The sequence below is a fragment of the Canis lupus genome, chromosome 13 (assembly GCF_003254725.2).
Source record: "Canis lupus dingo isolate Sandy chromosome 13, ASM325472v2, whole genome shotgun sequence".
In the NCBI taxonomy this organism is placed as follows: domain Eukaryota; kingdom Metazoa; phylum Chordata; class Mammalia; order Carnivora; family Canidae; genus Canis; species Canis lupus.
Window position 1 is genome coordinate 2,552,709 of NC_064255.1, and position 13,258 is coordinate 2,565,966.

At 41.1% G+C, this 13,258-nt stretch overlaps 1 protein-coding gene across 8 annotated transcripts in view; it reads right to left on the reverse strand.

The window, feature by feature from the left end:
* Window positions 1–9,937: 9,937 nt before the first annotated feature.
* Window positions 9,938–13,258, reverse strand: part of SNX31 (sorting nexin 31) — a 72,448-nt gene continuing 69,127 nt past the window's right edge. For all 8 annotated transcript variants that reach the window (XM_035710097.2, XM_025450864.3, XM_035710053.2 and 5 more), the window contains one exon: window positions 9,938–11,048. In XM_035710097.2, the coding sequence (XP_035565990.1) occupies window positions 10,962–11,048 (87 nt within the window). In that variant the 3' untranslated portion in view covers window positions 9,938–10,961. The remainder of the gene's footprint in view (window positions 11,049–13,258) is intronic.

A 13,258-nucleotide genomic window follows, 5' to 3' on the forward strand; every position in this document is an offset into this window, starting at 1 on the left:
CGCCCCCTGCAGGCGGGAGGCCCGCGCGGCGACTCGGCTTCCCCAGAACCGGACGCTCCGCTCCGAAGGCGCCTGCTCGAATTCGGGAAAGGACGGAGCCTGCGCGTGGGCAGAAGACAATGACAGCCTAGGAAGAAGTTTTTCCAGCCTGAGTTCAGGAGCATTTTGCACTATTCACGTCCTTTTTCTAAATATTTAACATCCCAACCCCTCAGCTAAATGAAGGCTTCAAAGCAAGGATACTTTTATTAAAAGCTGTAAGCATCCATAGTCACCGACCTCTAGGTAAGGCTAATAACTCAGATGGATATATTCATAATAGCAACTGACTGCCATAATCCTAAAAATATGACGCTTTTTTTGTGTCAAAAATTGTTTGAATATTTACATCCTACTTTTTAGGATTCCTGGACTAAATGCAAGATGTATACAGCCAAATCTCACTGAAAATGTGGTGGATAGCAGGGTGGTGGAAGTTCATTTATACATATACAACATTTAAGTTTCCCAGCTCTGTTCCTACAGACTTCCTCTGCAAAGTGATTATCCCTTCTCTGAATTCTAGCACCACTTGCCCAACCAGGCCACCTTCTGGGATCTCATGTCCATCCACTCAAGAGCTATTATTATTCAGTCTAACAGTGTGTTCTTGGTAAAGTCATGTAAATGTTTAGGATCATTGTCAAATTTGAGAGAATCTCTTTCAAATTTCTTTCATATAAGAATTATGATTTCAGGGGGTGCCTGGGTGGCTCAGTCAATAGAGCATCTGACTCTTGACCTCAGGGTCATGAGTTAAAGCCCCACATTGGGCATGGAGCCCACTTTTTAAAAAATTATGGGGGATCCCTGGATGGCTCAGCGGTTTAGTGCCTGCCTTGGGCCCAGGGTGTGGTCCTGGAGTCCTGGGATGGAGTCCCACATTGGGCTCCCTGAATGGAGCCTGCTTCTCTCTCTGCCTATGTCTCTGCCTCTCTCTCTCTCTCTCTCCTCTCTCTCTCTCTCTGTGTCTCTCATGAATAAATAAAATCTTAAAACAAAAATAAAAAAATTATGACTTCAGGGCATTTCACATTTTCATGTGCAGTCACTAATCGTAAGTATTAATTACTATTTGAATGGATGACATTTATTAACCAATTTGTCATGGATGTCTTCCTTGTGGTTTGGGTTGAGTTTATAATATCTTCATTGATGCCCATAAATTTTGTCAAATCTACAAAGAATTTAAACCTTTTCCCAATATGTTCATAGGATGCACTTCTCTTCATTAATTGGCTTACTGAACAATCTGAGAGCGTATTTATTACTTCTATTCAAATATATTTCTTCCCCTCTATGAGTTATGCTTTTGTTTGATCTGAAAAAATGCAGGGACTGTGCAGACAGCTTTTTTTCTCAGGTGAGATTAAGGGAGTGAAATGCGCACTCTTCATGTCCTGTGAATCCTCCACGGCACCACATGTGGGGACTATAGCACATCACTCTGGTCACTAGGAGTGTTCAGAGAAGCCTTTCCTCCACTTTGACAATAACTTAATGCTGCATGTGACCATAAACCACATGGACAATCCCATTAAATGCAAAACAGAGTATCCCCAACTGCATTTCTGCTTAGCAAGAGCCCCAAAATATCTATATTCACTCCAGTGCTACTCAAGAGAGAAGAGAGCCTTGGGAAGTCCGGGTAGAAATAGACAGCAGTCTTCATTGTAATTAAACTATATTAATTTTGCAAACTTTACAGAAACTTTTGACTGTGTGAACCTATTTCCAGAGTTCCTTCCAGGGTCTTGGAAGGAACCTGTACAAGGGAGGGTGGGGCTGTATTAGTTCTCTATTGTCACTGTAACAAATTATCACAAACTTAATGACTAATTCATCATCTTACAGTTCAGGAGGTCAGAAGTCCAAAATCAGTTTCACTGGGCCAAAATCAAAGTGTAGGCAGGGCTGCATTCCTTCTGGAGGCTCTAGAGAGGATCCATTTCCTTACCCTCTCCAGCTTCTAGAGGCTGCCCATATTCTGTGGCTCGTGGCCCCTTCCTCCATCCTCAAAACCAGCCATGTAGCATCATTTCTCCTTCTGACCTCTGCTTCTACTCTTGTATCTTCTCTAACTTTGACCTTCCTGCCTCATTATTAGGACTTATTATTAGGCTTACACTGGGCACACCCTGATAATCCAAAATTTCTCCACCTCAAGGTCTTTAACTTAATCACATCTACAAAGTCTTTTTTTCCCATTGCAAGGTAACATGGTTTCTGGGGATTAGGTCATGGACATCTTTGAGGATGTTATTCAGACCCCTACAGGGTCCTGAAGCTCAAATTCTATTCCCTTCATGTAAATCTGCCTGTTCTTCCTCAATGCCAGAATCTATTTGGTCCTGAGTTCTGATTGTGAGACTTCCATTGGGGAAGAGTACCTGTAATTACAACTGGACCAAGTGTTATGAAGGAAGAGAGAAGAGATGCTATATACAGGCAAATAATATGGGACCTAATTTATGTGGAAAGGCAGCACAATGCCTTTGAAGAAGTGATAATGCATTTGAGACACAAAAGATGAGAAAGAGTTAATTATGCAATGAACAAGGGGAGTGTTTTAGAACAGAGGATAGTATGTATAGCCTGGGAATGGTGATGTCAGAAGGTCAACATGAAGGTGCCTGGCTGGTTAAATCAGCAGAGCATGCGACTCTTGATCTCAAGGTCATGAATTCAAGGACCACATTGGGCTTGGAGCCTACTTAAGAAGGAGAAGGAGGAGGGGGAGGGGGAGGAAGGGGAAGAGGTGGTGAGCATGGCCCAGTTGTGTCCCACCATTGAATCCTTAACACTACCACAATGAATGGCATGTAGTAGGTGCTCAAGAATATAGCTTAGTGGTTGTCAGTCCTGGCCACACGTTATAGTCACCACAGGGGCCTAAAAAGACCAACACCCAGGTCCCAGTCAAAACCAAATAAGAATTGTTTTGAAGTATGGCCCCAGCATCCATACTTTTAAAAGCTGCTCTGGGACAGCCTGGGTGGCTCAGCAGTTTAGCGCTGCCTTCGGCCCTGGGTGTGGTCCTGGAGGCCCTGGATCAAGTCCCACATCAAGCTCCCTGCATGGAATGGAGCCTGCTTCTAGCTCCGCCTGTGTCTCTGCCTCTCTCTCTGTCTCTCATGAATAAATAAATAAAATCTTAAAAAAAAAAAAAAAAGCTGCTTGGAGAATTCCAATATGTAGCCAAAGTGCAAGGCTGAGAATCACTGTGTCAGATACAACTGAGCAAGTGAATGGATGAATGCATGATAGAAAACACTAGCTTGGGATAGGATTTTCCTTTAGGCGGTTTTCTTCTGGATAGGGGAAAAAGAGTTTGGGCTAGGCTGATTAGACATTACTATACCATCTTAGAAAATGCAGAAAGGGCTTTCAAAGGCAGAATTGAATACTTATCAGAAGGGACTCAGAGTGACCTAGCAATCATCCCATTATAACCAACTGTCCCTGCAGAAAAGAGATGTGTTGAAATGGGAAAATGATTTTAAAATATACCATACTAGAATGCCTGGGTGGCTCAGTTGGTTAAGTGACTCTTGATTTTGGCTCAGGTCATGATCTCAGGGTAGGCCATGGAGCCTACTTAAGATTCTCTCTCTCCCTCTTCCTCTCCTTCTTCCTCTCCCTCTCTAAACAACAACAGGGCAGCCCTGGTGGCTCAGCGGTTTAGTGCCGCCTTCAGCCCAGGGCCTGATCCTAGAAACCTGGGATTGAGACCGACGTTGGGCTCCCTGCATGGAGCCTGCTTCTCCCTCTGCCTGTGTCTCTGCCTCTCTCTCTCTGTCTCTCATGAATAAATAAATAAAATCTTTAAAAAAAAAACAACAATAACAAAACCAAAAAATACCATACCAAGGAAGAGGAATTTCTACTTGTTTTTGAGCTTAACTACTAGGTTAGTTTTTTGTAGTTCTAAAGAATGACCATCAGAGGGAGACATGCTCCTGAAAGTGTTGCTTTCAGGAGCGTCCCATCTCTCACACCAGGCAAAGAAGAGTCCGGTGTTTTTAACAGCATCGTGGATTCCCAAGCCTTAACCAACAAACGAGTAAGTCGCAGGATATAAGACAAGTAGAGCATATATATGTACACTAGAGTTAGATTTATTTCAGTTCCCCAACAGTTTAAACATTTAAACCACCAGAAAAAAAGTGAAGTGTGTACGTGTGCCAGGCATTGTATGTGCAACACTGAGGGAAAAAAATGGAGTCTAGGAGGATAATCTGTTCAGCAACCAACACAACTAGAAATTAAGTATGCCAGCAAAAGCTTCAGAAAGGGATCTCTCTCCCTTTATTAACTGCAAAGTAAACATTTAGGTCTTGAATTTCCGGACCTATGTTAAGAGTCAGATCCCTGGAAAGAAAAAAAAGAACTTGGCTCCTCGCTGCAACACCCATTTGTTGTTTTCCTTTGCACTTATCCATGCATGCCAGAAACACACGGATTTTCACACATACGTGTTAGACTACTGTATGTGATGGGAACGTATATAGTGCTTACTCTGATTAAGCTTCCCTTCCAAAAGTTAAGGAACTGATCATGAGTAAGGGAATACCTTTTGCAAAGGTTTAAGCAAATGCATTGCTTTGCAAAGCCTTTAAACGTGACTGGTGAGATTATGCCCATGACCACCAGATCTCAGTCACTGAGTAATGAGTTATGAGCTCTTAGGGATGTGAAAGTCATATCTTACTTGGCATATAGGGATTATGTGCGAACCTGAGAAATGATCTCCCAAAAAGCACTGTTGTATGTCATTGAGAAAAGCCCATAAAACTCTCCAGAGTCCATAAGAAATGATGATGTCCACATATTTGATCATTTATTTTATACTTCAAAACAAGCACTAGAAACTCAGAAGTCAAAAGGTTTGTAAATGTTTTCCGAAGCGGGCAAGGAAAGCCAATAGGAGATAATATGGAAAAGCTGGTAGCCCAGGTTGGCCCAGCCTTTTCAACTTTCTTTTCTGGCCCTAAATTTCCTTCCTAACCTTCTAATATTCCCACTCCTTAGAGACTACACAAGTTCAGGATTTGTTAGGTGTGGACAAAGGAGAAAATAGGGTGGGGTTCATGCTGGGGCCAGAGGGCTCTGGAATGTCTGCTCATTCCAGAAAATGAGCAGCTGGTTCCAGCAATCTGTGTTGTTAAAGGGTTCGCTCCAACCCTGGAACAGTGCTTAGCTCACTCTGGGGGCTCAAACCAAACTGACATTTTAGGCTTCAAGGGATCTTAACTCTCATATTCATCTCAAAATAAGCTGCTAGTGATCAAACAGAAGCAAAGCTCTTCTCCTTCTATCTAGATCCTGAAACATACTCCAGGGAATGAGCTTTATCAGAACTTGCCTTAGATTGGCTCTCTTCCTCTCAAAACACAGAGCTTGTGCTTTCATTTCTACCTTTACAAAACTGCAATGCCAAAGTTAGGAGGAAGCCTGAGTCTATTTTGCTTTGACAACTCTTTTCTGCCAATACAACTGGACTAATACATCGTTTGAACTTAAACACCTGACCAACAAGAAAGGAGACATTTTTACAGGGTGAAGAAAAGGGGAGGTGAATAAGTAATGTGAATTGCTCTTAGCCTATGCATTTGTTTTAAGGCAAATAGAATCAGAAAAGACATACAAATTATTTTTTTTATAAACCTCAAAAATGTATTTTGTGTGTCTATCTTCCAAACTCGTGGTACATTAAAAAATAAATGGAGTTCGCTGACTTCTGTGTTTTTGTCATGTTATCCAGCAGGATTTTTTTTAAAAAATTATTCATTTATTTATTCATGAGAGAGAGAGGCAGAGACACAGGCAGAGGGAGAAGCAGGCTCCATGCAGGGAGCCCGATGCGGAACTCGATCTCAGGTCCCCAGGATCACACCCCAGGCCAAAGGTGGCGCTAAACCACTGAGCCACCTGGGCTGCCCCAGCAGGATTTTTTTAAACAAGTCCCCAGGTAAGGGAGTTTGCACTCAAGCAGTAAGGTTTTAGGATTTTTTTTCCTACAGTGAATTCACTAAGATCTCAGCCCCTGTTCATCATCATCCTTAGACCACATGTAATTTTTGTTTTAATTTTAACAAATGAAAAGGGAAAAGGGGATATGAGAGAAGAAAAAAGGGGGAAAGACATCTTGACACAAAGAACCCACAGTTAATTGCAAATACTGACATACGTAATTGATAGAAACCCAGTTACCTGTAAGAAATCTTAGATTTACCTGCTATGGTATGTATTCAATCAATACATGAAAAAAAAAACCTCTGATAGGGGCACCTGGGTGGCTCAGTTGGTTAAGCATCTGCCTTGGGCTCAGGTCATGATCCCAGGGTCTTGGGATGAGACTCCACATGGGGCTCCCTGCTCAACAGAGGGCTGCTTCTCCCTCTGCCAGCTGCTCTCTCTGTCGTGTGCACTCTCTTGATCTCTATCTTAAATAAATAAAATAAAGTCTTAAAGAAAAAAAAAAAAAGAAACCTCTGACAAACAGCCTTCCTATTTTCCCCCTTAACATGGTTCCATACAAATCATGGAGAGTGGAACCACTTTCCCTTTTCATATAAATAATGCACATTGTTGGTGTGGTGCCTCTGGAATGCATCATGCTCCACCAGTTACAGTGAAGCAAAATCTGTACAGTTGATTTTTGAATAAAACCTGTCTCCAAGTGGTTAACTTTGCACCATGTTTCATAACTGCCATTTCACTTGTTTTACCCATGATTTTTGCAGAAAATCAAATTCTAACTTCCCTCGATGGGGACCCAGATGTAGTAGATTCCTGTCACCTCTTCCTCTGCACACTAGACTCAAAACAAAGAGGAGGACCTCTCCAGAAATTGTGGGGACTAGTTTTCAGTGCGAATGAGAGCAGGCATGTGCACAGAAAAACCAACTCACACTTCCAGTTTCAGCCTGCTGCTCCAGGCACCTCCACACCAGACAACTTCTGCACGGCAGAACCCATCAAAATAAGGGCTCGTGTGGACAGATGGAAAGGCCATTAGGAAGTACAGCCAACTCTGTGTTCTCATATTTCCGGGACAGAAAACGCATTCAATGCAGGAGCAGTGCAAAATCACCAGGGTCAGTGTCTTTAAATCAACTGAGTGTCTAATCTCTTCCAAGATGTTATACAACCAAAGCCCATTTGGTTAGCTAAAGACTTTGCCCTACAGAAAAGTATATGGGCTACAGAGCTAGACCAAAGAGCCAAACCCATGATGTACTTTTTCTATAGCTCTAATTTTTCTTATCTGGAAAACTGTTCAACACATGACTTCTTTCTTAAGAATACAACAAATAGCTATTACACATTGATTACACATTTTTAATAGATTTTGAGAGAGAGAGACAGAGATAGCAACAGAGATAGTGAAAGAGAGCATGAGCTGGGAGGAGAGGGAGAAGCAGACTCCCCACTGAACAGGAAGCCCAACGCAGGGCTCGATCCTAGGACCCAGGGATTGTGACCTGAGCCAAAGGCAGCTGCTTAACCAACTGAGCCATCTAAGTGCCCCCAACAAATAGCTATTATAAAGTAACTTATAAGCAAAGTACAATTGTACCTCAATAAAGTGGGGGGAAAATACAATGGTAAGGCTGAAAAGCCATCTTCTAAGAGATTATTGGTGCTAGGTATACGTTTTCTTTTTTAAAAAAGATTTATTTTAGAGAGAGAAAGAGAGTGGGCAAGCAGGGGGAAGGGCAGAGGAAGAAAGAATCCTGAAGCAGACCCCCCACTGAGCCTGAAGCCCAATGAGGGGTTAGATCCCAGAACCCCGATATCATGACCTGAGCCGAAATCAAGGGTCAAGAGTCTGCTGCCCAACCGACTGAGCCACCCAGGCGTCCTGGCCATACATTTTCTAGGTTAACTCAGCATGCTTTATTTTGAGGTGATAAGAGCCAGCAAAATATGTCTTTTTCTTGACTATTCTTCTAGGATCCCTAATGACAGGATTGAGACCACCCTAATGAAGGAGAGAAGTACCTTGCACTCCAACTCCTGCTGTCCAGAGTCCACATGGGCCCTGGTGAGCCCTGGTCCACACACTGTAGGGGAAGGACTAAAATGCATCTGAAGAAGTAGAGTTGCCTTTGTTGCTGAGTTCTTTTGTTTTGTATCATAGAATCACTTTGGCCATTATTTTCCCATGAAGCTTGGAAATTGTTTGGTTTTCCACAAATTGGGATCACTTAGCTCTTCTCAAAATCACTTTGAGAGTGAACTTAAGGTAATTTCTAATTTACATATGTAGCATAAAGTTTGCTTCCCAAGTGTCCACATGGGGATGCGTGCAAGCCACGAGCTCACCACATACCGTGCACATGATTCTCTCCATGGGACCCACAGGGGCTCACACCCTGGGAGCCTATCAAATCAGCTCTGCCCCTTTTTCTTTTTATATTTTGTGAACTTTTCACACTCGTGTGTTTTTGCCTGTGAGTAGAGTGCTCATGCTAGTAATTCGAGGAGAATGAACAGCAACAGAAACAAATACATATGTCTAGAAGTGGGAAGAAGTGATGTTGGTGAAAGCAGATGAATCAGGAGAAAATTTGGCTGATGGGGAACCCATTTTGCAGGTATAAAAAGAGTGAATCTATAGACTAAAGCATATGCTGGTAATTTCCAAAGCCATGTCACACCACTTAGAAGTTACTTGAAGGATTTCATAAGCTGCCCACCTTTTACAAAGCTCTTGCACCGGCTCACATCTTGTCCCATGCGGAGGGGCTATGCTGCTGGGAAGGTTCCGCCCAGCAGCACAAGGTAAGAGTGAGGTTAGCACCCTCAGAAGAGATGGGGTCCCACTTCCGGCTTCCCTCAGAGCCTGCAGCAGGGAAGGCCACTCTGGCAGAGTTTAGGCTTTTCACCCAATGATGAAGTGTTCTGACTCAGAAGCAATTCAAACCTGAAACACCTAGATAAAGATGGGCCCAATAATCCCCAAAGGGGCTAATAGTTCTTTCTTCTCCCATATAACTGCTAAGGAATGTGTCATTTTACAAAGTAAGTTTTGAGTTTTGTCTTCCACTAGCCCACTTCCTTTCTTTTTCATGGTATAGACCATGGAATGCACGCCATCACTTGTTTCTTCTTGTATCCTGATATTGAGGATAATCTCAATGTCTTGGGGGAAAAAACCTATTAAATACAATCCTGTTTTTGCCATCTCCAAATACAGGGTAAACTGCTTGTTTTTTTAGGAATGCTACATTTGTGTTTGCATATTTACTGATCCCTCCTTGCTTTTAGCTTTATCTACTAAGTACTCCCTAACCTAAAACTTTGCCAGAACAGAGCAGGTTTGCTCATCATTTCCTACTCATTCTCTCATCAGGGCCTATCTTATCCTTTCCCATGTGTGTCCCCATCTCTCCACTGCTTCTTCAAAGTCCCTCTTCCCCATAGGCCTTCCTGATCACATTCCCGACTTCCTCTGACACACAGGTTCATGCCACACATTGGTCACCCACTGCATGTTGTCTGGGATTACTGGCTCTCATGTATCAAGTTGAAATATCTGAAACTGCCAACATTCAACTATTTTTGACCTATAAAATAGCAACTGGGGATCGTTTAATCTAGTATATGCACCTTTTCACCCCAAATACAAATTCTCTTTGCATTTCTAGTGTCTCCAATAGGCTTTTACACTGTGTAGGTGTTTGCTATTAAAAAGAAATTAACTGTTCTTAAACTGGCAAAACAGTAGACAAACTTCTATTTTAATCTGAAAATGTATCCTGATCCATTATACCATCACCATGGATGATTTGAATGTTTACGACTCCTCTCCCCTGCAAAACATCCTCCTACTGCCTAATATATAAATATAAAACTTTATGACATCAGAAGTTATGGCTAGAGGCATTGCTTTAAAAACATTACAGGGCTTTAATAGATTCTATATTTCAGAAGGATCATTCTCAGGATTTTCATCAGTAAATTTTATATTCACAAGAATATATTTCATATTTATTACATAATTAGTTACACAAACCAGTTAGAAAAGAACATTAGAATATTGCACTTTATCTAATTACATTACATAGATTCCTCTGTCCCTCTCCGTTACTGCAGTCTTAATTCCATATATAATTACATTCATTATGATAAACTGAAACTAGATAAGGAAAAATCTAGTGAAAAAATACACATACTTCTAAAGCTAAGAGACTTACAAAGTATCTGATATTGAGTGCAAGGCCCCATACACTGCTTTCCAAATTAGAAATATTCAAAATAGCATGCGATTATTAAACTGAATTCCATATTCTAAAGATAAAATACGATTATATCCATGGAGAAATAGAGAACCGGGCAGCCCATTACTTTGAGTACATCCCTATTGGTAGGATCAGAATTATGTAAGGGAAGAAATTAATATTTCATCACCTCCTTGCTCTGGTTCTATGGATGGATCAGTGAAATCCAGATTTCTTTTCCAATGATTCCATTTCTTAGAGCCACATTATCCTCAGGTGATGAGTCATGTCTTCAGAACTTAACCCCAAATACATTTATAGTGTTTTATGGTGAGCCTTCATTCACGTAATATTAGAACATATAGAGAACTTCATCAAGCCAGGTACACATCTATTGGAGTAAAAAAAAAAAACAAAAAACCAAAAAACTTCACACTAATTGATTTGGATTTGCCTCTTGTCACTTATGAGTCATTAAAAGCAAATTGTATAACTTTGGCTCATATTTCTTTTGAATCTTAATATTAACAGCATCCTGAAGTAGTGTTGGGGAATATGGTCCATCTTGATATCAAAAGAAAATGAATGGGCTCAAATTTCTTCCACTGGTGGTGGGCAGCCCATGTTCAATCCCCAAGCTCTTTCACTGTCCAGACAGCCCTAGAGGACATTTTAAAACGTGAGAATTTCTCTTCAAAGGTCTTCTTCCATTATGGTCCCAAAAACACAGTCAACTTTGATTATCTCAATCTTGTTTCTTGGTAGAAAACAAGAGTCTTTCTGTTGTGAAATAAACAGATCAGAAATCTATGTGAGAGGAAATAATTTCCATAACAACAACAATAATTTAAAAGTCAAGAATGTTAAAATAATATTTAAAAGGCAACAGAAAGGTTACATTTATTTTAGCCACAGTTATTTCAAGTGGGTTTTCCCAGTAGAAGCTTTTGGGGTAGGTGTATGTGTGTTAGGGCTGAGGGCGCCTCCTACTGGTATGCCAAGGTAGACCTGTCCAGAGGGCCTTTCCAGGCACTGGGACATTCCCAGGTAACATTTGAACACTGACTCTTTCCTCCTTTCCCCCATCTCTTAAAGCTATGCAACTTTCAATTTTTAACTCCACCCAAATCTTTCGTGCACACCTCACATAAATACAATTCTTAATTCTTTAAGAATTTTAAAATATTTTAATATTTAATATTTTTGCTATAAATCTATGATGCTATAAAGCTTTATAGTTATTTTAAAATATTTTAAAATTCTTAAATTTTAAAATATTTTAAGAATTTTAAAATATTTTAATATTTAATATTTTTGTTATAAATCTTCAGTGACTGAATAGTTGGCTTTCAGTATTTATGAAATCTCAAAGACGAGGCCATGGCTTTGTCCCTGGTGAAATAAATGTGTCTCAATGGGCAGATAAGCTAAAAAAGTTTTTTTTTCTGTGAGGGATTTGTCTTGATAGAGAAGTCTCACGTGGTTAAAGGAACACACTTTATGGGTTAAACAACAAATTGACTGCTTCAGTTGCAATACTGGCTCTATCATTTATTTATTTGCTGTGTGAACTTGAGCAAGTTACTTAACCTTTCTGTGTTTTCAGTTCCTTTGGCTATAAACCAAGGATAATAATAACAGCTGGGTTGTTATGGGGATTAAATGAGTTATATGTGGAATGCAATTATAACAGTGCTTGGCTCAGGATAACTCTATATAAAGGTCTGCTAAATAAGTTGGAACTCAATATACTTGGACAACTTTTGACATGCTGGCCCTGCCTAGAGCATGAGGGAGGTTGGCCTGTTTTAGCATTGCTGCTCATCTGAGAGGATATCTGAATTAGTTTCAATGTTGATCATAGTTGTGCTATGTGTTATCTGTTCTTCTAAAACAGTAGCTCTCAAAATTGGACATGCATCAGACTCATCTGGAGGGCTTGCTAAATACAGATTACTAGGGCAGCCTGGGTGGCTCAGCAGCTTAAGCACCTGCCTTCATCCCAGGGCATGATCCTGGAATCCTGGGATTGAGTCCTATGTCGGGCTCCCTACATGGGGCCTGCTTCTCCCTCTGCCTGTCTCTGCCTCTCTCTCTCTCTCTCTCTATCATGAATAAATAAATAAAATCTTTAAAAAAAATAAATTTATAAAAAAAAAAAATTAACTATTTGGGCAGCCCAGGTGGCTCAGCGCTTTAGCACCACCTTCAGCCCAGGGCCTGATCCTGGAGACCCAGGATAGAGTCCCACGTCAGGCTCCCTGCATGGAGCCTGCTTCTCCCTCTGCCTGTGTCTCTGCCTCTCTCTCTCTGTCTCTCATGAATAAATAAAATCTTTAAAACAAAACAAAACAAAACAAAAAAACACAGATTACTAGCCCCCATTCCTAGGGTTTCTGATGAAGTAGGTTTAGGGCCTGAGAATATAAATTCCTAAGTTCTCAAGGTATGCTGATGTTGTGACTTTAGGGACCACACTTTGAGAACCCCTGTTCTAGGATAATAGTTTCAATCCTGACCGTACATTACACCACCTGAGGAGCTTTTAAATATTCTGTTGCCGGGCCCCTAGACCAATTAAGTCACAGTCTTTGAGGATGGGGTCTAGCCAAGATTTGTTTTTAGAGCTCCCCAGGTGATGCCAATGTGCAACCAAGGTTGAGAACCTCAGCTCTGTGCTAATCACTATGCTGCCGCTGAATTTGAGTGATGGAGTAATTACTGCCTATGTTTTAAAGGTCAAGAAATTGAAACTTGGTGCTATGTTTCCCACTGGGATGCTTGCTATAAATGCTGATCTGCTAAATCAATATTTTGGAGTGGGGCCCAAGAATCTGCATTTTAATAAGCACCTCACGAGTCCCTTAAACATTTAGTTTTTTGATATGCCTGAAGATACATCGCCAGTACATGGCAGAGTTCTTATCTCCTGTCTCTGATCTAAGCAGCCAAAAATGCTAGTGTTACGAAAGAGAGTAAGCTTTGCATTT